This window comes from Hemibagrus wyckioides, linkage group LG05 (genome assembly GCF_019097595.1).
Source record: "Hemibagrus wyckioides isolate EC202008001 linkage group LG05, SWU_Hwy_1.0, whole genome shotgun sequence".
NCBI lineage: Eukaryota > Metazoa > Chordata > Actinopteri > Siluriformes > Bagridae > Hemibagrus > Hemibagrus wyckioides.
In genome coordinates this window covers 25,229,608-25,252,677 of record NC_080714.1, presented here as the reverse complement: position 1 = coordinate 25,252,677, position 23,070 = coordinate 25,229,608, and the positions used below count along the sequence as shown (strand labels likewise).

General features: G+C 51.4%; 1 protein-coding gene across 2 annotated transcripts in view; it reads left to right on the top strand.

Annotated features, from left to right (window-relative positions):
* The window catches only part of elk1 (ETS transcription factor ELK1), a 32,628-nt gene extending 9,714 nt beyond the window's left edge, over positions 1 to 22,914 (top strand). Inside the window, exons 2-9 of one of the 2 annotated variants that reach the window (XM_058390639.1) lie at positions 1,772 to 1,980; positions 2,371 to 2,760; positions 2,921 to 3,076; positions 4,279 to 4,539; positions 4,626 to 4,755; positions 4,836 to 5,059; positions 9,905 to 10,006; positions 22,778 to 22,914. In XM_058390639.1, coding sequence (XP_058246622.1) covers positions 1,772 to 1,980; positions 2,371 to 2,760; positions 2,921 to 3,076; positions 4,279 to 4,539; positions 4,626 to 4,755; positions 4,836 to 5,059; positions 9,905 to 10,006; positions 22,778 to 22,876 — 1,571 coding nt within the window. In that variant the 3' untranslated portion in view covers positions 22,877 to 22,914. Of the gene's footprint in view, positions 1 to 1,754; positions 1,981 to 2,370; positions 2,761 to 2,920; positions 3,077 to 4,278; positions 4,540 to 4,625; positions 4,756 to 4,835; positions 5,060 to 9,904; positions 10,007 to 22,777 lie in introns of both variants that reach the window. The other variant, XM_058390640.1, reaches the window with a different exon arrangement.
* The last annotated feature ends 156 nt before the right edge of the window (positions 22,915 to 23,070 follow it).

The window sequence follows — 23,070 nt, the reverse complement described above, 5'->3', positions numbered from 1 at the left end:
GCCGTGATTGTGTTTGCAGTCATTTCAGCTGCCGCCGATGTGGCGCAGGAGATTTCACACGCTCTCTTTATTCCATAGTTACTGTTGCTTCAACGCTTTTACCATGGTGATGGTTTCTAAGGTGTTCAGTACCACTTACGTAATTAGACCGAGAAAAGGGTGAATGGAAATAAGGTTAATTTGCAGCCTCAAAAAAAAAAAAAATGCTTTTATAAAATTCGTGACACACGTCCTCGGCTCTCAGACTCCCGTCTGCGGTTCTCCTGCTAAGAGTCTGTCCTAACAAGAACCCCAGGTTCTAGCTGTTCTCAGAATCCAGTGCAAGCATCAGAAATACACAAAGATCTTTCCTTTATTTTTAATATATTTTTTTGGAATAAATAAAATAATGTGAAAAGAAATTATTAAACTATTTTTAAATTAAATATATTATTTTTCCTTTTAAGTTTGGTATAATATTGGGATTGTGATGAATTTTATCACACTTATATCACATGTATATGAATATATTTTTCTAACCAATTTTTTTAATATTTACTTCCAAATTCAGCTGAATTTATTGTAACATTTAATACTTTTTTTTATCACTAATAATAATAATTATTGTAATGGATTTTGACATTTTTGTTTTCATGTAATTTATTATGACAAGCAGAAATTTTATTTATTTATTTTATTTTATTTTATTTATTTATTTTTTAAAATAAATGGCTCCATTTTGCAGTCAGTTAGTCAGTAAGCTCTAGGTTCTCGGTAGTTCACTGATCTAATGTTATTACCTTGATTCCCTACTTGACAAACAAATGCCGCTTAATAGCAGAACTTTATAATGTTCATCTCTGCATAATAGCTCTCTTATCTCTGACTTTGTCTCGCTTGCCCTCGTACGCTTTTGAGCTGAAGAGCCAAGAGCTGGTCATGTGCCTGTGATATCAGAATGAAAAGAAGGTCACAGCGATTGACTGTGGAACAGAAACGTTTCCAGATCGTGGAGCGATAAAAACACGTTTCACACTTTTAGAGGTGGTGTGTTTTATTCTGCTAACCTGCTTATCCACTGAAAATCTGATCAAGCTCAGGTAATGTAGCGGGTGTTTGGATAGTTTAAAGAATCCGTCTGTAATTTTCACACCCAGAAAATTACTGGTAGTCAATATGAAAACACTTCCCGTAACTGGCCTGACCCTTTATTTGAAATTACATGTGCCTTTTGTGGGATTTATTTATTTATTTATTTATTTAGCTAATTTCTGGGTCAGAACATTTAAAGCGGTTTTCAAAAAAGGTTTGAAACAGAATCATCAGAATAATAGAATGACAATAGTGTCTTTAATACTAATATAATCTCTAATATACATTTATAAATAGTTTATTAGTTTTTACATATCCAGAGACATTTTTAAAAAATTACACACTGCACCTTTAAGGTTTTCAGGGTCAGCTCTGCTTCTAATGTCTCCTTTTAGCTCAGGTAAGATTTTATAATACACTTGTAGCTTCATTTTAGTTACCACTGAATAATATCAGTCGTAAGCAGACTACCTAAGCCTGGACATGGTGTAACAGAGCTGCACTTCATCACTGCAGTGAATGAGTCAGTCCTAAAGGCCAAACACTCTCCCTGAGCAGTTTCTATGTAATGATTTAGTGCGCAGCATGTGCAGGAGATTATGCATCGGTGGTAATTCTTGTAAGATTATTTCTGATGGCTTGTTTTAACATATAGATCTTTGCTTTTTTATTCACGTGTATAGTTCATGTTTGTGTGCAGCCATGGACCCATCCATCACGCTGTGGCAGTTTCTGCTACATCTCCTGGATGACCAGAACCAGCGGCACCTGATCTCCTGGACGTCCAACGATGGCGAGTTTAAGCTGCTGGATGCCGAGGAGGTGGCGCGGCTCTGGGGGCTGCGCAAGAACAAAACAAACATGAACTACGACAAGCTGAGCCGCGCGCTGCGCTACTACTACGACAAGGTGAGCGTGAGAGAGACGCGGTGTGTTTATTCTGGATGTTAGTATTACTGATGTTCTATATATATTTGAACGCAGTAGCTTGTTTTTGAGCGTCAGTCTCAGTATTTGATCGGCTCCAGTATAATTGGAAACGTAGAGGAGGCGGGGCTTACCACATGCTCTGATGAAGAAACGGCTCAGGTCTGATCTAATATGAAAAATCACTATCATGGCATTGTAGCGTATTCTCATGCTCTTCGTGCATGTGGATTTGAGGATATGGGAAAGCCTTGTTAATGTTCATGTACTAAATTAATAACTAGTCTGGGAGGCAGAATACTAACCAACCAGTTCGCTCGAACACGTGTTGTGCAGATTCCCTCGACTAGTCAGCTTTGTCTTTCTCAACAGAACATCATAAAGAAAGTAAGCGGTCAGAAGTTCGTCTACAAGTTCGTCACATTCCCCGACCCTAACTCGGCCGATGGCCTCCGAAGCCCCGAGGAGACCCAGAGGCTCATCGGCGGAGAGAAAACCGAGGCGTCTGTCCAGTCTAAAGCAGCGGGGGGCACCGGTGCTACCGTGGCCTGCCTGTCTAAGAGCCTGCAGCAGCCTCAGCGCTCGTCTCCTAGCTCAGTGCAGCGTAGCTCCCGCAACGACTACATGAAGTCTGGGCTTTACTCCACCTTCACCATCCAGTCCCTGCAGACACCATGCAAGAGCTCCAGCAAAGTTGTGAAAACGGAGCTGCCCGTGGAGAACACGCCCAAACTCGGCAGCACCGAGCGGCCGCTGCAAGAGGTGAGGCAGACGTCCTTATCTAAAGCCTCATACAGAAATGCTCTGAAGACTCAATAAATACATAGATACTGGTTTGATAGGTCATAGACTGAATTGTAACGGTGTGTAAATAAATAAATAAATAAAAATGATACAGAAATGTCATGTTTATGTCGTCTAGATGCTGGTGTGTCCGACAGAAGCTCAGCAGGCCGCAGTGGTCGCTCCGGCTCCAGCCGACAGCGGCGGGCTGCAGGTGATCGTGACGCAGCCGTCACCCTGCGCCACTCCTGCCCTCAGCCCACAGACGCCCTCTGCCCCTGCTGCTGCCCCTACGGTGGGTTACTCAGCGTGAATTAGGTGCAGATTTGTCACTGCATCCTGTTCCATCCTGCATGTTCACAGTCTAAGCACTTATAATGTTTATTATATTTATTATATGTTTTAATGCAAACCCTACACGCTCAACCTAACAATCAGTCAGGCAAGGACAATTTAAAAATAATTCCATGTCTAATCGCACCCTATTGTCTTCTCTTCTGTCCATACTATTTTTTTCTGGGACTTGAGACTTCCTTTGTGCATTATTTATCGCTGCTAAATTGTCACGCTTTGTTTTCCGCTGAGCCGGCACGGAAAGTATGCCGTAAAGAAAATTACATTTTAATTTCAAGCAATGCTTTATTAGGCCTTGTTTACACCCGTTATAATTTAGTCCCACAGAGTAAACATGTTTATTGTGCCTGCTGTTATCAGCTAATTTGGCAGGCACAGTGTTGTTGTATCAGTCACTGTGTGTGTGAGTCTTATTGTCATGCTGTGTTGGACCAGGACCCGTTAAGCCTTGAATACACTGCCCGACTTGCACGACTTGAGGGAGGATTACGATTAGCCCGTGAGTGATATCTTGGTGATTTTGTTGTGATGTTATACCCAGTTTGTAACTTTCTGCTGAACTGAAGCAAACCTGGCACCATTTAAAATAAAGTACGAGTCCTAACATGTGAGTAGGTGATGGTGAAACAAACAGAGGTGCCACAGCCTTAGGGGGGCTCTTTGTGCCAGTCACAAAGAAAAGAGGAAAATAAAGAGCTTTTTGTTTTCATGCTGCAGCTCCTGACATTTCTGTTGCTTTTCATTTTCACTGCCGGATCTGTTTGGCTCTGTGTTTTGGTTCATACGCTCCTGTTCACTCAGACTGACCTCACACTCCGTCAGGAGCCAAATAATCCTGCTCCTTGTGCCAGCGTCTTGATTTTTTATTTATTTATTTTTTTGGCGCTCAGTGTGTGAAAATAGGCTTCAGTCGGGTTTACAGTAGTACATTTTAAAGCTTCTCTTTTCAGGACTAGTTCAGGATCAGGAACACATTACAATTAGTACAATAGCTACCACTTGGCAACCTTAACACAGGAATTTGCATGTACGTTGAAGATGTCCAAAACGTTTCATCTGTCTCCATTGTCTGCTTCTGTCTCCTACAGAGCCATTTCTCTCGTTCCTCCAATACTCAATACGTCTCTTTTACGTTTCCCGCAGAACGGACAGCCGCAGAAGAACCAGGCGCTCGGCGATCCCCCTCAGATCTACCTGACGAGCGTGTCCGACCCCAGCTCTCTGACGTCGCTGATCCAGGTAGCCGGTAGCGACTGCGTGGTCAGCTCTCAGCAGGGTCACCCTGTATTTGTGGTCATAAAGCCTCAATCAGTAGGGGAAGCCAAAGAGCACCCAAGCATCGCTCCTGCTGGACATGAAGACCTGCTGGACATCGTGGACCTGGACGTCAAACCTGAAGCTGAGGTAAGGATCTCTCTTCAGAATACTCTCTGTTTACAGTGCAAACGGTACAGTCAGATAATTAATGTGCCCTGGCTCTTCCGTCCTAGACAATCCCTGTGTCCACTCCAGTGGTTGCGGAGGCTCCAGTGCCTGTCGATGCTTCTCCACCTTCCTGCCCTGAGCCTGTGGTTCAGCCGGTGGTAGAATCCGAGCAGAAGGACGAATCTCATCCACCTGGTACATTCCAGCACGTTCATCTGGTTATTATGACCACTATTATTTGATATTAATCTACTTTTCTTATGGGTGTGTCTCAGTGGAGGACACGAGCACCAGCGCAGCAACACAGCAACCAGCCTCCACTCAGGAAGTGCAGCCGCCCAAATCCAAGAAGCCTCGCGTGCTAGAGCTTCCCTCATCTCCCACTCAGCTCCCCCCGGGCCTCTCTTTGGATAAAGTCAGTGCAGCAGTGAACAGTTTACTGGCCCCAGGCAGCACCACAAACACGCTCACACCTACCGTCATCACCTCTCACGCCTTGGTGAGTGTATCTCACACACACACACACACACACACACACACACACACACATACACACACACACATACACACACACACATGGCAAGGTTTATTTTAGTGTGTGTGTGTCTCTGTGCGTTTCTGTACATGTGCGTGTCTCTGTGTGTACACGTGTCTCTGTGTGTACACGTGTCTGTGTCTGCATCTCTGTCTCTGTGTGCGTGTCTCTTTCTCTATGCACATGCATGTCTCTGTGCACCTGTGTCTGCGTCTGTGTCCATGTCTCTGTTTCTGTGCGCCTGCATCTCTGTGTCTGCATCTCTGTGCCCGCATATCTGCTCTGTGCACGCGTCTGTCTCTGTGTCCACGTTCCTGCTCTGTGTGTGTGTCTCTGTCTCTGTGTGCGCGTCTCTGTGTGCACGTCTGTCTCTGTGTCCACGTTCCTGCTCTGTGTGTGTGTCTCTGTCTGTGTGTCCAGGTCTCTGCTCTGTGTGTGTCTCTCTGTCTGTGTGTCCAGGTCTCTGCTCTGTGTGTGTCTCTCTGTCTGTGTGTCCAGGTCTCTGCTCTGTGTGTGTCTCTCTGTCTGTGTGTTCGGGTCTCTGCTCTGTGTGTGCACGTGTCTCTGTGTCCAGGTCTCTGCTCTGTGTGTGTCTGTGTGTCCAGGTCTCTGCTCTGTGTGTGTCTCTGTGTCTGTGTGTCCGGGTCTCTGCTCTGTGTGTGCACATGTCTCTGTGTCCGGGTCTCTGCTCTGTGCTCTGTGTGTGCACTTGTCTCTGTGTCCAGGTCTCTGCTCTGTGTGTGCACGTGTCTCTGTGTCCAGGTCTCTGCTCTGTGTGTGCACGTGTCTCTGTGTCCAGGTCTCTGCTCTGTGTGTGCACGTGTCTCTGTGTCCGGGTCTCTGCTTTGTGCTCTGTGTGTGCATGTGTCTCTGTGTCCGGGTCTCTGCTTTGTGCTCTGTGTGTGCACGTGTCTGTGTGTCCAGGTCTCTGCTCTGTGCTCTGTGTGTGCATGTGTCTCTGTGTCCAGGTCTCTGCTCTGTGCTCTGTGTGTGCACGTGTCTCTGTGTCCAGGTCTCTGCTCTGTGTGTGCACGTGTCTCTGTGTCCAGGTCTCTGCTCTGTGTGTGCACGTGTCTCTGTGTCCAGGTCTCTGCTCTGTGTGTGCACGTGTCTCTGTGTCCAGGTCTCTGCTCTGTGAGTGCACGTGTCTCTGTGTCCAGGTCTCTGCTCTGTGTGTGCACGTGTCTCTGTGTCCGGGTCTCTGCTTTGTGCTCTGTGTGTGCACGTGTCTGTGTGTCCAGGTCTCTGCTCTGTGCTCTGTGTGTGCACGTGTCTCTGTGTCCAGGTCTCTGCTCTGTGTGTGCACGTGTCTCTGTGTCCGGGTCTCTGCTTTGTGCTCTGTGTGTGCACGTGTCTGTGTGTCCAGGTCTCTGCTCTGTGCTCTGTGTGCACGTGTCTCTGTGTCCAGGTCTCTGCTCTGTGCTCTGTGTGCACGTGTCTCTGTGTCCAGGTCTCTGCTCTGTGTGTGCACGTGTCTCTGTGTCCAGTTCTCTGCTCTGTGTGTGCACGTGTCTCTGTGTCCAGGTCTCTGCTCTGTGTGTGCACGTGTCTCTGTGTCCAGTTCTCTGCTCTGTGTGTGCACGTGTCTCTGTGTCCGGGTCTCTGCTCTGTGCTCTGTGTGTGCACGTGTCTGTGTGTCCGTGTCTCTGTGTCCAGGCCTCTGCTCTGTGTATCCGTGTTTCTGCTCTGTGCCCGTCTCTGTCTCTGTGAGTACACGTGTCTCTGTGTGTGTCTCTGTCTCTGTGAGTGCACGTGTCTGTGTCTGTGTTTCTGCTCTGTGCGTGTCTCTGTCTTTGTGAGTGCACGTGTCTCTGTGTCCGTGTTTCTGCTCTGTGCGTGTCTCTGTCTCTGTGAGCGCACGTGTCTCTGTGTCCGTGTTTCTGCTCTGTGCGTGTCTCTGTCTCTGTGAGCACACGTGTCTGTGTCCGTGTTTCTGCTCTGTGCGTGTCTCTGTCTCTGTGAGTGCACGTGTCTCTGTGTCCGTGTTTCTGCTCTGTGCGTGTCTCTGTCTCTGTGAGTGCACGTGTCTCTGCGCTGCAGTTATGGAGACACAGTTAGAGTTTTCTCATTCACTTCTTTTCCTTCTTTTTCTCAGTCACGTCTTGATCTTAATTTGATTATATTTTATTTACTCTCCAGGTCATTTGTACAAGTGTCTTTTGCACAAGAAATAAAAAATGGATTATTGCAGCATTAAAGTCCCATGTAGTCGTTTATCCGTTGATTGTGTCTTTTGTTGTGTGTTGCTTCAGGCTGATATTTAATAATACATTATCACAAATTCCTGGGTTAATTAAAGATAATGGACATTGGTTATCAGCTTTAATTAGAACTGGTTAATGGGCTGGCGTCTTGTTTATAATGGCTTTTTAACGGAGCTCAGCATTCATGTGTTTTAATGATCTGCACAAACAGAGCAGGTTTTGGAAATGCTTTAGTTCGGGTGTTTGGCCACATGCCGGCGTTTGGCTGGAGTTTTCTGAATTATTTATAAAGGCCTGACTGGGCTGAATGCACGTGTTAAAGCAATGAAGAGTAAATGTAGTTTCAGTGAGTGTTCAGCCTGTGTGCTGTGTGTGTTGGGAGCTGCAGATTCACTGTAATCCTCTGCATCCTCCTTCAGTGACGTACGAGTTCACAGTTACAGCAGCCACCCACCAGGCAGACCCAGGGAAAGAACACCGGGGGCGGCGCTGACACGGCACACAGCCAAGGAATTATTCATCAAAAAAAACTGTGCAGCTCTATTTCTGTTTAAAACCCAGATCGCTGTAGAAGGAGGTGGATTTCTGAAAATAGTCCGAGTGGGCAGTGAATTAGGAGAACGCCGAGCAACATGCCCATGATATCAAGCCTGTTTAGTCTGGGACCTGTGTATGTGTGTCTCGGAGTGTGAGTGTGTGTGTGTCTCGGAGTGTGAGTGTGTGTGTGTCTCGGAGTGTGAGTGTGTGTGTGTCTCGGAGTGTGAGTGTGTGTGTGTCTCGGAGTGTGAGTGTGTGTGTGTCTCGGAGTGTGAGTGTGTGTGTGTGTCTCGGAGTGTGAGTGTGTGTGTGTGTGTCTCGGAGTGTGAGTGTGTGTGTGTGTGTGTCTCGGAGTGTGTGTGTGTGTGTCTCGGAGTGTGAGTGTGTGTGTCTCGGAGTGTGAGTGTGTGTGTGTGTGTGTCTCGGAGTGTGAGTGTGTGTGTGTGTCTCGGAGTGTGAGTGTGTGTGTGTGTGTCTCGGAGTGTGAGTGTGTGTGTGTGTGTGTCTCGGAGTGTGAGTGTGTGTGTGTCTCGGAGTGTGAGTGTGTGTGTGTGTCTCGGAGTGTGTGTGTGTGTCTCGGAGTGTGAGTGTGTGTGTGTGTCTCGGAGTGTGAGTGTGTGTGTGTGTCTCGGAGTGTGAGTGTGTGTGTGTGTCTCGGAGTGTGAGTGTGTGTGTGTGTCTCGGAGTGTGAGTGTGTGTGTGTGTCTCGGAGTGTGAGTGTGTGTGTGTGTCTCGGAGTGTGAGTGTGTGTGTGTGTCTCGGAGTGTGAGTGTGTGTGTGTCTCGGAGTGTGAGTTTGTTTCTCTGAGTAGGTGTGTGTCTCTGAGTGAGTGTGTGTAGATGTGAGTGTGTGTCTTGGATTGTGCGCCTCAGTGTGTGAGTGTGCGCTTCGGAGTGTGAGTGTGTGTGTGTGTCTCGGAGTGTGAGTGTGTGTGTGTCTCGGAGTGTGAGTGTGTGTGTGTGTCTCGGAGTGTGAGTTTGTTTCTCTGAGTAGGTGTGTGTCTCTGAGTGAGTGTGTGTAGATGTGAGTGTGTGTCTCTGAGTAGGTGTGAGTGTGTGTCTTGGATTGTGCGCCTCAGTGTGTGAGTGTGCGCTTCGGAGTGTGAGTGTGTCTTGGAATGTGAATGTGTGTGTCTCGGAGTGTGTGTCTCTGAGTATGTGTGTGTGTTTCTGAGTAGGGGTGTGTGTGTGTCTCTGAGTATGTGTGTGTGTGTTTCTGAGTAGGGGTGTATGTGTGTGTCTCTGAGTATGTGTGTGTGTTTCTGAGTATGTGTTTGTGTCTGTGTGTCCTTTTTGTTTCTCTGTGTGTCTGTTTTATTGTTTGTGTGTGTCTCTGAGTGTGTGTAGGTCTGTCACTGAGTGTGTGTGTAGGTCTGTCTCTGAGTGTGTGTGTGTGTAGGTCTGTCTCTGAGTGTGTGTGTATGTGTGAGTGTGTTTTTGTGTTTCTCTGTGTGTCTGCCACTGTGTGTGTCTGTTTTAGCATGTCTCTGTGTGTGTATATGTGGGTGAAGGATATCTGTGTCTCTGTGTATTTGAGTCTCTGCTTGTGGGTGTGTGTCTTGCTTTGTGTATCATTCTTTCTCTCACGCTCTGTGTGTGTATGTGTGTGTGTGAGAGAGAGACCGTATGGCAAACGCAGTATTACACTGTAAGCTGATATGAGTGCTTGAGATTTAATAGCACTGATTTAACTACAGAGTTTCTCTCAGCTGACTTTCTTGTTTGTTTATTTAATTTTTTTTTTTACAGACCTGTAATCAACTACACAACACACACTCTTGACCCCTGCCATTACAGGATTAACAAATTAATACATTAGTCTGCAAAATGCTACATTTGTGTGTGTGTGTGTGTAATCTGCCTGATTTTCACCAAAACAACTGCAAAGTCTTGGGTGTGTCTGTCGTAAACCGACACTGTATAACAGGTGACAGACGTGAGAATGAAAGAAGACACTTATTCATCTTTTATCCACTTAAACATGCAGCTCCTGCCTTTTCTATAAGCTCAGACATGTGGTAGATTGATATATTCACTGAATTGTCCGTTTCTTTCTTTCTCTCTCTCAGACTCCAGTATTGTTGACGCCAAGTCCTCTCCCGTCCACCATCCACTTCTGGAGCACGCTGAGTCCCATCGCCCCTCGCAGTCCTGCCAAGCTCTCCTTCCAGGTGAGAATTCCCCTCCTGTCTTCCGCTTTCACACTTTTTCCAGCTTCACAGCACGGTCACATGGAACCATCTGCTACCTCTCAGCTTTATTACTGAGCTGAAGATCTGCCTAAATCACTGCACCAGCAACAAAATCTTGCAGATCACCGCATACAAGCGGAGATTTTTTCCCGTGTGATGATACGAACCCACTCGGTGTATTTAAGTATTTAAGCAGCTCTTGAGTCTCACCTTCGACTTGATTGTTTGTGTATTTTTCATGTACACTTTAATACTCAAGCTGGATTATTCATGTAAATCTCGTAAGGGTTTAGTTTTGCTCTGGAAAGGGCTTTAGAGAAGAACACAGCTCCCTCTGCTGGATGTAGAGTACAGTACATCAGTGTGATCCAGTCCTGAGCCAGGGATTTCTTTAACCCTTTTTACACACATCGATTGAAAACATCAGATGTTTTCAATCAGTATACACAAGTGATTTTCTGGCTGTAAGTCTGATGTACACTATATTGCCAAAAGTTTTGGGATGTCTGCCTTTACATGCACATGAATGTAATATGGAGTTGTTCCGCCCTTTGCAGCTATAACAGCTTCAACTCTTCTGGGAAGGCTTTCCACAAGGTTTAGGAGTGTGTTTATGGGAATTTTTGACCATTCCTCTAGAATTGCATTTGTGAGGTCAGGCACTGATGTTGGACGAGAACGTCTGGCTCACAGTCTCCGCTCAAATTCATCCCAAAGTTGTTCTGTGGGGTTGAGGTCAGGACTCTGTGCAGGCCAGTCAAGTTCCTCCACACCAAACTCAATCATCCATGTCTTTATGGACCTTGCTTTGGTCACTGGTGTACAGTCATGTTGGAACAGGAAGGGGTCATCCCCAAACTGTTCCCACAAAGTTGGAAGCATGAAATTGTCCAAAATGTCTTGGTATGAAGCTGAAGCTTTAAGAGTTCCTTTCACTGGAACTAAGGGGCCGAGCCCAACCCCTGAAAAACAACACTTGAATTCAATGATTTGGAGGGGTGTCCCAAAACTTTTGGCAATATAGTGTAAAATGAGTCAGGACTCTGTTGGCTTTCACTCTGAGACGTGTGTTTTCCCCTCTGTTGGATAACCTTACACAGAATTTTAGTGGTTGAAGATAAACACCTTCAAATTTTAGATACTTTTTAGATAAACAAGCACTTGGGGTACCTCAGAGAGCAGAAATGGGACTGATATCAACAACGTGAACAAGAACTAATGAATAATCATGGTGAAGTTTTTCATTAGGAGATATTTATTTAACTTTTATTAGAGAAGTCTCGGGTGTGAGCTCTCGGCAAAGTTTTCAGCATGGGAAAGTCTTCCTGCTGGAGGAGGTTACACTTACAGTTTCTGGGGAAATTGACAAGGTGTGAGAGAGAGAGAGAGAGAGAGAGAGATGCAGGCGAGGAAATGACTTTATTGCAGCTTACAGTTTAAGTGAGAATAGGAACTGACCCGTCTCGCGGATGTCCCGCAGCTTTAAATCTAATTATAAACCACTGACGTGTCGTTCATTAATAAAAGGAAATGGTGTAATTGATGGAAAATAGCTGTGGTACGAGCAGTGAGTGATTGCGTGAGCGAGTGCGTGTGTGAGTGATTGCGTGAGCGAGCGCGTGCGTGAGTGAGCGAGTGCGTGTGTGAGTGATTGCGTGAGCGAGTGCGTGTGTGAGTGAGCGAGTGCGTGTGTGAGTGATTGCGTGAGCGAGCGCGTCCGTGAGTGAGCGAGCGCGTCCGTGAGTGAGCGAGCGCGTCCGTGAGTGAGCGAGCGCGTCCGTGAGTGAGCGAGCGCGTCCGTGAGTGAGCGAGCGCGTGCGTGAGTGAGCGAGCGCGTGCGTGTGTGAGCGAGCGCGTGCGTGTGTGAGCGAGCGAGTGCGTGTGTGAGCGAGCGAGTGCGTGTGTGAGCGAGTGCGTGCGTGAGCGAGCGAGTGCGTGCGTGAGCGAGCGAGCGAGTGCGTGTGTGAGCGAGCGAGTGCGTGTGTGAGTGAGCGAGTGCGTGTGTGTGAGTGAGCGAGTGCGTGTGTGTGAGTGAGCGAGTGCGTGTGTGTGAGTGAGCGAGTGCGTGTGTGTGAGTGAGCGAGTGCGTGTGTGTGAGTGAGCGAGTGCGTGTGTGTGTGAGCGAGCGAGTGCGTGTGTGTGAGCGAGCGAGTGCGTGTGTGAGCGAGCGAGTGCGTGTGTGCGTGAGCGAGTGCGTGTGTGAGTGCGTGTGTGAGTGATTGTGTGCGTGAGTGAGCGAGTGCGTGCGTGAGTGAGCGATTGCGTGCGTGAGTGAGCGATTGCGTGCGTGAGTGAGCGATTGCGTGCGTGAGTGAGCGATTGCGTGCGTGAGTGAGCGAGTGCGTGAGTGAGCGATTGCGTGCGTGAGTGAGCGAGTGCGTGCGTGAGTGAGTGATTGCGTGCGTGAGTGAGCGATTGCGTGCGTGAGTGAGCGAGTGCGTGAGTGAGCGATTGCGTGCGTGAGTGAGTGATTGCGTGCGTGAGTGAGCGATTGCGTGCGTGAGTGAGCGAGTGCGTGTGTGAGTGAGCGAGTGCGTGCGTGAGTGAGCGATTGCGTGCGTGAGTGAGCGATTGCGTGCGTGAGTGAGCGATTGCGTGCGTGAGTGAGCGATTGCGTGCGTGAGTGAGCGATTGCGTGCGTGAGTGAGCGAGTGCGTGAGTGATTGCGTGCGTGCGTGAGCGAGTGCGTGCGTGAGCGAGCGATTGCGTGCGTGAGCGAGCGAGTGCGTGTGTGAGCGAGCGCGTGCGTGAGCGAGTGCGTGTGTGAGTGATTGTGTGCGTGCGTGAGCGAGCGAGTGCGTGCGTGAGCGAGTGCGTGCGTGAGCGAGCGAGTGCGTGTGTGAGCGAGCGCGTGCGTGAGCGAGTGCGTGTGTGAGTGATTGTGTGCGTGAGTGAGCGAGTGCGTGTGTGAGTGATTGTGTGCGTGAGTGATTGTGTGCGTGAGTGAGTGATTGCGTGTGTGTGTGAGCGATTGCGTGTGTGAGTGAGCGATTGCGTGTGTGAGTGAGCGAGTGCGTGAGTGAGCGATTGCATGCGTGAGTGAGCGATTGCGTGCGTGAGTGAGCGATTGCGTGCGTGAGTGAGCGAGTGCGTGAGTGAGCGATTGCGTGCGTGAGTGAGCGAGCGAGTGCGTGTGTGAGCGAGCGAGTGCGTGTGTGAGCGATTGCGTGCGTGAGCGAGCGATTGCGTGCGTGAGCGAGCGCGTGCGTGTGTGAGCGAGCGTGAGCGAGTGCGTGTGTGAGTGATTGTGTGCGTGAGTGAGCGAGTGCGTGTGTGAGTGATTGTGTGCGTGAGTGAGCGAGTGCGTGTGTGAGTGATTGTGTGCGTGTGTGAGCGAGTGCGTGTGTGAGCGAGTGCGTGTGTGAGCGAGTGCGTGTGTGAGCGAGTGCGTGTGTGAGCGAGTGCGTGCGTGAGTGATTGTGTGCGTGAGTGATTGTGTGCGTGAGTGAGCGAGTGCGTGTGTGAGCGATTGCGTGTGTGAGTGAGCGATTGCGTGTGTGAGTGAGCGAGTGCGTGAGTGAGCGATTGCATGCGTGAGTGAGCGATTGCGTGTGTGAGTGAGCGAGTGCGTGAGCGAGTGATTGCGTGCGTGAGCGAGTGATTGCGTGCGTGAGCGATTGCGTGCGTGAGTGAGCGATTGCGTGCGTGCGTGAGTGAGCGATTGCGTGCGTGAGTGAGCGAGTGCGTGCGTGCGTGAGTGATTGCGTGCGTGAGTGATTGCGTGAGTGAGCGAGCGAGTGCGTGAGTGAGCGATTGCGTGTGTGAGTGAGCGATTGCGTGTGTGAGTGAGCGATTGCGTGTGTGAGTGAGCGAGTGCGTGAGTGAGTGATTGCGTGTGTGAGTGAGCGATTGCGTGAGTGAGCGATTGCGTGCGTGAGTGAGCGAGTGCGTGAGTGAGCGATTGCGTGAGTGAGCGAGTGCGTGAGTGAGTGATTGCGTGAGCGAGCGAGCGAGTGCGTGAGCGAGCGAGCGAGTGCGTGCGTGAGCGAGCGATTGCGTGCGTGAGCGAGCGAGCGAGTGCGTGTGTGAGCGAGCGAGTGCGTGCGTGAGCGAGCGAGTGCGTGCGTGAGTGAGCGAGTGCGTGTGTGAGCGATTGTGTGCGTGAGTGAGCGAGTGCGTGTGTGAGTGATTGTGTGCGTGAGTGAGCGAGTGCGTGTGTGAGTGATTGTGTGCGTGTGTGAGCGAGTGCGTGTGTGAGCGAGTGCGTGTGTGAGCGAGTGCGTGCGTGAGCGAGTGCGTGCGTGAGTGATTGTGTGCGTGAGTGATTGTGTGCGTGAGTGAGCGAGTGCGTGTGTGAGCGATTGCGTGTGTGAGTGAGCGATTGCGTGTGTGAGTGAGCGAGTGCGTGAGTGAGCGATTGCATGCGTGAGTGAGCGATTGCGTGTGTGAGTGAGCGATTGCGTGTGTGAGTGAGCGATTGCGTGTGTGAGTGAGCGAGTGCGTGAGTGAGCGATTGCATGCGTGAGTGAGCGATTGCGTGTGTGAGTGAGCGAGTGCGTGAGCGAGTGATTGCGTGCGTGAGCGAGTGATTGCGTGCGTGAGCGATTGCGTGCGTGAGTGAGCGATTGCGTGCGTGCGTGAGTGAGCGATTGCGTGCGTGAGTGAGCGAGTGCGTGCGTGCGTGAGTGATTGCGTGCGTGAGTGATTGCGTGAGTGAGCGAGCGAGTGCGTGAGTGAGCGATTGCGTGTGTGAGTGAGCGATTGCGTGTGTGAGTGAGCGAGTGCGTGAGTGAGTGATTGCGTGTGTGAGTGAGCGATTGCGTGAGTGAGCGATTGCGTGCGTGAGTGAGCGAGTGCGTGAGTGAGCGATTGCGTGCGTGAGTGAGCGAGTGCGTGAGTGAGTGATTGCGTGAGCGAGCGAGTGCGTGAGCGAGCGAGCGAGTGCGTGCGTGAGCGAGCGATTGCGTGCGTGAGCGAGCGAGCGAGTGCGTGTGTGAGCGAGCGAGTGCGTGCGTGAGCGAGCGAGTGCGTGCGTGAGTGAGCGAGTGCGTGTGTGAGCGATTGTGTGCGTGAGTGAGCGAGTGCATGTGTGAGCGATTGTGTGCATGAGTGAGCGAGTGCATGTGTGAGTGATTGTGTGCGTGAGTGAGCGAGTGCATGTGTGAGCGATTGTGTGCGTGAGTGAGCGAGTGCGTGTGTGAGTGATTGTGTGTGCGAGTGAGCGAGTGCGTGAGCGAGTGAGCGAGTGCGTGTGAGTGAGCGAGTGCGTGTGTGAGTGAGTGATTGCGTGCGTGAGTGATTGCGTGCGTGAGTGAGTGATTGCGTGCATGAGTGAGTGAGCGAGTGCGTGAGCGATTGCGTGTGTGAGTGAGCGAGTGCGTGAGTGAGCGATTGCATGCGTGAGTGAGCGATTGCGTGCGTGAGTGAGCGAGTGCGTGAGTGAGTGATTGCGTGCGTGAGTGAGCGAGCGAGTGCGTGTGCGAGTGATTGTGTGCGTGAGTGATTGTGTGCGTGAGTGATTGTGTGCGTGAGTGATTGTGTGCGTGAGTGATTGTGTGCGTGAGTGATTGCGTGCGTGAGTGAGTGAGTGAGTGATTGCGTGAGTGAGTGATTGCGTGAGTGAGTGATTGCGTGAGTGAGTGATTGCGTGCGTGAGCGATTGCGTGCGTGAGTGAGCGATTGCGTGCGTGAGTGAGCGATTGCGTGCGTGAGCGATTGCGTGCGTGAGTGAGCGATTGCGTGCGTGAGTGAGCGAGTGCGTGCGTGAGTGAGCGAGTGCGTGCGTGAGTGAGCGAGTGCGTGCGTGAGTGAGCGAGTGCGTGCGTGAGTGAGCGAGTGCGTGCGTGAGTGAGCGATTGCGTGCGTGAGTGGGCGATTGCGTGCGTGAGTGAGCGAGTGCGTGCGTGAGTGAGCGAGTGCGTGCGTGAGTGAGCGAGTGCGTGCGTGAGTGAGCGAGTGCGTGCGTGAGTGGGTGATTGCGTGCGTGCGTGCGTGAGCGAGCGAGTGCGTGCGTGAGCGAGCGATTGCGTGCGTGAGTGAGCGATTGCGTGCGTGAGTGAGCGAGTGCGTGAGTGAGTGATTGCGTGCGTGAGTGAGCGAGCGAGTGCGTGCGTGAGTGAGCGATTGCGTGCGTGAGTGAGCGAGTGCGTGCGTGAGCGAGTGCGTGCGTGAGCGAGCGATTGCGTGCGTGAGCGAGCGCGTGCGTGTGTGAGCGAGCGCGTGCGTGAGCGAGTGCGTGTGTGAGTGATTGTGTGCGTGAGTGAGCGAGTGCGTGTGTGAGTGATTGTGTGCGTGAGTGAGCGAGTGCGTGTGTGAGTGATTGTGTGCGTGTAAGCGAGTGCGTGTGTGAGCGAGTGCGTGCGTGAGTGATTGTGTGCGTGAGTGAGCGAGTGCGTGTGTGAGCGATTGCGTGTGTGTGTGAGCGATTGCGTGTGTGAGCGAGCGAGTGCGTGAGTGAGCGAGCGATTGCGTGCGTGAGTGAGCGAGTGCGTGAGCGAGTGATTGCGTGCGTGAGCGAGTGAGTGCGTGAGTGAGCGATTGCGTGCGTGAGTGAGCGATTGCGTGCGTGAGTGAGCGAGTGCGTGCGTGAGTGAGCGAGTGCGTGCGTGCGTGAGCGAGTGATTGCGTGCGTGAGTGATTGCGTGCGTGAGTGAGCGAGCGAGTGCGTGCGTGAGCGAGCGAGTGCGTGAGTGAGCGATTGCGTGTGTGAGTGAGCGATTGCGTGCGTGAGTGAGTGATTGCGTGCGTGAGTGAGCGATTGCGTGAGTGAGCGATTGCGTGCGTGAGTGAGCGAGTGCGTGAGTGAGTGATTGCGTGAGCGAGCGAGCGAGTGCGTGAGCGAGCAAGTGTGCGTGAGCGAGCGATTGCGTGCGTGAGCGAGCGAGCGAGTGCGTGTGTGAGCGAGCGAGTGCGTGCGTGAGTGAGCGAGTGCGTGCGTGAGTGAGCGAGTGCGTGTGTGAGCGATTGTGTGCGTGAGTGAGCGAGTGCATGTGTGAGCGATTGTGTGCGTGAGTGAGCGAGTGCATGTGTGAGTGATTGTGTGCGTGAGTGAGCGAGTGCATGTGTGAGCGATTGTGTGCGTGAGTGAGCGAGTGCGTGTGTGAGTGATTGTGTGTGCGAGTGAGCGAGTGCGTGAGCGAGTGAGCGAGTGCGTGTGAGTGAGCGAGTGCGTGTGTGAGTGAGTGATTGCGTGCGTGAGTGATTGCGTGCGTGAGTGAGTGATTGCGTGCATGAGTGAGTGAGCGAGTGCGTGAGCGATTGCGTGTGTGAGTGAGCGAGTGCGTGAGTGAGTGATTGCATGCGTGAGTGAGCGATTGCGTGCGTGAGTGAGCGAGTGCGTGAGTGAGTGATTGCGTGCGTGAGTGAGCGAGCGAGTGCGTGAGCGATTGCGTGTGTGAGTGAGCGAGTGCGTGAGTGAGTGATTGCGTGCGTGAGTGAGCGATTGCGTGCGTGAGTGAGCGATTGCGTGCGTGAGTGAGCGAGTGCGTGTGCGAGTGATTGTGTGCGTGAGTGATTGTGTGCGTGAGTGATTGTGTGCGTGAGTGATTGCGTGCGTGAGTGAGTGATTGCGTGCGTGAGTGAGTGCGTGAGTGAGCGATTGCGTGCGTGATTGAGCGATTGCGTGCGTGAGTGAGCGAGTGCGTGCGTGAGTGAGCGAGTGCGTGCGTGAGTGAGTGATTGCGTGCGTGAGTGGGTGATTGCGTGCGTGTGTGAGTGAGCGAGTGCGTGAGTGAGCGATTGCATGCGTGAGTGAGCGATTGCGTGCGTGAGTGAGCGAGTGCGTGAATGAGTGATTGCGTGCGTGAGTGAGCGAGCGAGTGCGTGCGTGCGTGAGCGATTGCGTGCGTGAGCGAGCGAGCGCGTGCGTGAGCGAGCGAGCGAGTGCGTGCGTGAGTGAGCGATTGCGTGCGTGAGTGAGCGAGTGCGTGAGTGAGTGAGTGATTGCGTGCGTGAGTGAGCGAGCGAGTGCGTGCGTGAGCGAGCGATTGCGTGCGTGAGCGAGCGATTGCGTGCGTGAGCGAGCGAGTGCGTGTGAGCGAGCGCGTGCGTGAGTGAGCGAGTGCGTGCGTGAGTGATTGTGTGCGTGAGTGAGCGAGTGCGTGTGTGAGTGATTGTGTGCGTGAGTGAGTGCGTGCGTGAGTGATTGTGTGCGTGAGCGATTGCGTGCGTGAGTGAGCGATTGCGTGCGTGAGTGAGCGATTGCGTGCGTGAGTGAGCGAGCGAGCGAGTGAGTGAGCGAGTGCGTGAGTGAGCGATTGCGTGCGTGAGTGAGCGATTGCGTGCGTGAGTGAGCGAGCGAGCGAGTGAGCGAGCGAGTGCGTGTGTGAGTGATTGCGTGCGTGAGTGAGCGAGCGAGTGCGTGCGTGAGCGAGCGAGTGCGTGTGAGCGAGCGAGTGCGTGTGTGAGCGATTGCGTGCGTGAGCGAGCGATTGCGTGCGTGAGCGAGCGCGTGCGTGTGTGAGCGAGTGCGTGTGTGAGTGATTGTGTGCGTGAGTGAGCGAGTGCGTGCGTGAGTGAGCGAGTGCGTGTGTGAGTGATTGTGTGCGTGAGTGAGTGATTGTGTGCGTGTGTGAGCGAGTGCGTGTGTGAGCGAGTGCGTGTGTGAGCGAGTGCGTGTGTGAGCGAGTGCGTGTGTGAGTGATTGTGTGCGTGAGTGATTGTGTGCGTGAGCGAGCGATTGCGTGTGTGAGCGAGCGATTGCGTGTGTGAGTGAGCGATTGCGTGTGTGAGTGAGCGATTGCGTGTGTGAGTGAGCGAGTGCGTGAGTGAGCGATTGCGTGCGTGAGTGAGCGATTGCGTGCGTGAGTGAGCGATTGCGTGAGTGAGCGAGCGAGTGAGCGAGTGCGTGAGTGAGTGATTGCGTGAGTGAGCGAGCGAGTGCGTGCGTGAGCGAGCGAGTGCGTGTGTGAGCGAGCGAGTGCGTGTGTGAGCGAGTGCGTGCGTGAGTGAGCGAGTGCGTGCGTGAGTGAGCGAGTGCGTGTGTGAGTGATTGTGTGCATGAGTGAGCGAGTGCGTGTGTGCGTGCGCGAGTACATAAGCAGGTGTGTGCGCGATTGAATGAGTGGGCGGGCGAGTGCGTGAGTGAGCGAGTGTGTGCGCAAGTGTGCGTGTGTGTGTGTGCGCGCAAGTGTGTGTTTGTGTGTGTGCACGCAAGTCTGTTTGTGTGTGTGAGCAAGTGTGTGTTTGTGTGCGAATGATGTGTGTTCTCATTGTGCTGTGTGTGAGTGGTGTGTGTTCTCACTGTGCTGTGTGTGTGTGTGTTCTCACTGTGCTGTGTGTGTGTGTGTTCTCACTGTGCTGTGTGTGTGTGTTCTCACTGTGCTGTGTGTGTGTGTGTGTGTTCTCACTGTGCTGTGTGTGTGTGTGTTCTCACTGTGCTGTGTGTGTGTGTGTTCTCACTGTGCTGTGTGTGTGTGTGTGTTCTCACTGTGCTGTGTGTGTGTGTGTGTGTGTGTTCTCACTGTGCTGTGTGTGTGAGTGATGTGTGTGTGAGTGATGTGTGTGTGTTCTCACTGTGCTCTGTGTGTGTGTGTTCACTGTGCTCTGTGTGTGTGTGTGTTCTCACTGTGCTCTGTGTGTGTGTGTTCTCACTGTGCTGTGTGTGTTTGTGTGTTCTCACTGTGCTGTGTGTGTGTTCTCACTGTGCTGTGTGTGTGTTCTCACTGTGCTGTGTGTGTGTTCTCACTGTGCTGTATGTGTTTGTGTGTTCTCACTGTGCTGTGTGTGTGTTCTCACTGTGCTGTGTGTGTGTGTTCTCACTGTGCTGTATGTGTTTGTGTTCTCACTGTGCTGTGTGTGTGTTCTCACTGTGCTGTGTGTGTGTGTTCTCACTGTGCTGTATGTGTTTGTGTGTTCTCACTGTGCTGTGTGTGTGTTCTCACTGTGCTGTGTGTGTGTGTTCTCACTGTGCTGTATGTGTTTGTGTGTTCTCACTGTGCTGTGTGTGTTCTCACTGTGCTGTGTGTGTGTGTGTTCTCACTGTGCTGTGTGTGTGTTCTCACTGTGCTGTGTGTGTGTGTGTGTTCTTACTGTGCTGTGTGTGTGTTCTTACTGTCCTGTGTGTGTGTTCTTACTGTGCTGTGTGTGTGTGTTCTCACTGTGCTGTGTGTGTGTGTTCTCACTGTGCTGTGTGTGTGTTCTCACTGTGCTCTGTGTGTGTGTTCTCACTGTGCTGTGTGTGAGTGATGTGTGTGTGTGTGTGTGCGTGAGTGTGTGAGTGGTGTGTGTGCGTTCTAACTGTGCTGTGTGTGCGTTCTCACTGTGCTGTGTGAGTGATGTGTGTGTGTGCATGAGTGTGTGAGTGGTATGTGTGTGTTCTCACTGTGCTGTGTGTGTGTGTTCTCACTGTGCTGTGTGTGTGTGTTCTCACTGTGCTGTGTGTGTGTGTTCTCACTGTGCTGTGTGTGTGTGTTCTCACTGTGCTGTGTGTGTGTGTTCTCACTGTGCTGTGTGTGTGTGTTCTCACTGTGCTGTGTGTGTGTTCTCACTGTGCTGTGTGTGTGTTCTCACTGTGCTCTGTGTGTGTGTTCTCACTGTGCTGTGTGTGTGTGTGTGTGTGTGTGTTCTCACTGTGGTGTGTGTGTGTTCTCACTGTGGTGTGTGTGTGTTCTCACTGTGCTGTGTGTGTGTGTTCTCACTGTGCTGTGTGTGTGTGCGTGTGTTCTCACTGTGCTGTGTGTGCGTGTGTTCTCACTGTGCTGTGTGTGCGTGCGTGTGTGTTCTCACTGTGCTGTGTGTGTGTGTGTGTTCTCACTGTGCTGTGTGTGTGTTCTCACTGTGCTGTGTGTGTGTTCTCACTGTGCTGTGTGTGTGTGTGTGTTCTCACTGTGCTGTGTGTGCTCTCACTGTGCTGTGTGTGTGTGTGTGTTCTCACTGTGCTGTGTGTGTTCTCACTGTGCTGTGGGTGTGTGTTCTCACTGTGCTGTGTGTGGGTGTGTGTTCTCACTGTGCTGTGTGTGTGTTCTCACTGTGCTGTGTGTGTGTGTGTGTTCTCACTGTGCTGTGTGTGTTCTCACTGTGCTGTGTGTGTTCTCACTGTGCTGTGTGTGTTCTCACTGTGCTGTGTGTGCGTGCGTGTGTGTTCTCACTGTGCTGTGTGTGTGTGTGTGTTCTCACTGCGCTGTGTGTGTGTCTTCTCACTGCGCTGTGTGTGTGTGTTCTCACTGTGCTGTGTGTGTGTGTGTGTTCTCACTGTGCTGTGTGTGTGTGTTCTCACTGTGCTGTGTGTGTGTGTTCTCACTGTGCTGTGTGTGTGTGTTCTCACTGTGCTGTGTGTGTGTGTTCTCACTGTGCTGTGTATGTGTGTGTTCTCACTGTGCTGTGTGTGTGTTCTCACTGTGCTGTGTGTGTGTGTGTTCTCACTGTGCTGTGTGTGTGTGTGTTCTCACTGTGCTGTGTGTGTGTGTGTGTTCTCACTGTGCTGTGTGTGTGTGTGTGTTCTCACTGTGCTGTGTGTGTGTGTGTGTTCTCACTGTGCTGTGTGTGTGTGTTCTCACTGTGCTGTGTGTGTGTGTGTTCTCACTGTGCTGTGTGTGTGTGTGTTCTCACTGTGCTGTGTGTGTGTGTGTTCTCACTGTGCTGTGTGTGTGTGTGTTCTCACTGTGCTGTGTGTGTTCTCACTGTGCTGTGTGTGTTCTCACTGTGCTGTGTGTGTGTGTGTTCTCACTGTGCTGTGTGTGTTCTCACTGTGCTGTGTGTGTGTGTGTTCTCACTGTGCTGTGTGTTCTCACTGTGCTGTGCTGTGTGTGCGTGTTCTCACTGTGCTGTGTGTGCGTGTGTTCTCACTGTGCTGTGTGTGTGTGCGTGTGTGTTCTCACTGTGCTGTGTGTGTGTTCTCACTGTGCTGTGTGTGTGTGTGTGTTCTCACTGTGCTGTGTGTGTGTTCTCACTGTGCTGTGTGTGTGTTCTCACTGTGCTGTGTGTGTGTTCTCACTGTGCTGTGTGTGTGTGTGTGTGTTCTCACTGTGCTGTGTGTGTGTGTGTGTTCTCACTGTGCTGTGTGTGTGTGTGTGTTCTCACTGTGCTGTGTGTGTGTGTGTGTTCTCACTGTGCTGTGTGTGTGTGTGTGTTCTCACTGTGCTGTGTGTGTGTTCTCACTGTGCTGTGTGTGTGAGTGATGTGTGTGTGAGTGATGTGTGTGTGTTCTCACTGTGCTCTGTGTGTGTGTGTGTTCACTGTGCTCTGTGTGTGTGTGTGTTCTCACTGTGCTCTGTGTGTGTGTGTTCTCACTGTGCTCTGTGTGTGTGTATTCTCACTGTGCTCTGTGTGTGTGTGTTCTCACTGTGCTGTGTGTGTTTGTGTGTTCTCACTGTGCTGTGTGTGTGTTCTCACTGTGCTGTATGTGTTTGTGTGTTCTCACTGTGCTGTGTGTGTGTTCTCACTGTGCTGTGTGTGTGTGTTCTCACTGTGCTGTGTGTGTGTTCTCACTGTGCTGTGTGTGTGTGTTCTCACTGTGCTGTATGTGTTTGTGTGTTCTCACTGTGCTGTGTGTGTGTTCTCACTGTGCTGTGTGTGTGTGTGTTCTCACTGTGCTGTGTGTGTGTTCTCACTGTGCTGTGTGTGTGTGTGTGTTCTTACTGTGCTGTGTGTGTGTTCTTACTGTGCTGTGTGTGTGTTCTCACTGTGCTGTGTGTGTGTGTTCTCACTGTGCTGTGTGTGTGTTCTCACTGTGCTGTGTGTGTGTGTTCTCACTGTCCTGTGTGTGTGTGTGTGTGTGTATTCTCACTGTCCTGTGTGCTCAACATACTCCTGATCAACATCTCTACACCTGTATGATCCCCAGCAGTAAATCTCTCCTTGTTCCTCTAACAGTTCCCCTCGAACGGCAGCAATCAGATCCACATCCCATCTCTCAGCGTGGACGGACTGTCGACTCCCGTCGTCCTGTCCCCGGGCCCTCAGAAACCGTAGACGGCCCCGTCCGCGACAGCTAACGCACAGCCCAGCCCAGTCCAGCACAGCTCGCTCTACCCGGCGAGTCCTGATTCGGTGGTCAGCTGAGCGTCTGGTCCAGTGGGATTGGATGACCTCCTCAGGCTCTTCAGGCTGGCTGTGTGATTGGCTGAAACAGGAGCTTCTGTCTTTCAGCCTCAGACTAAAAGGTG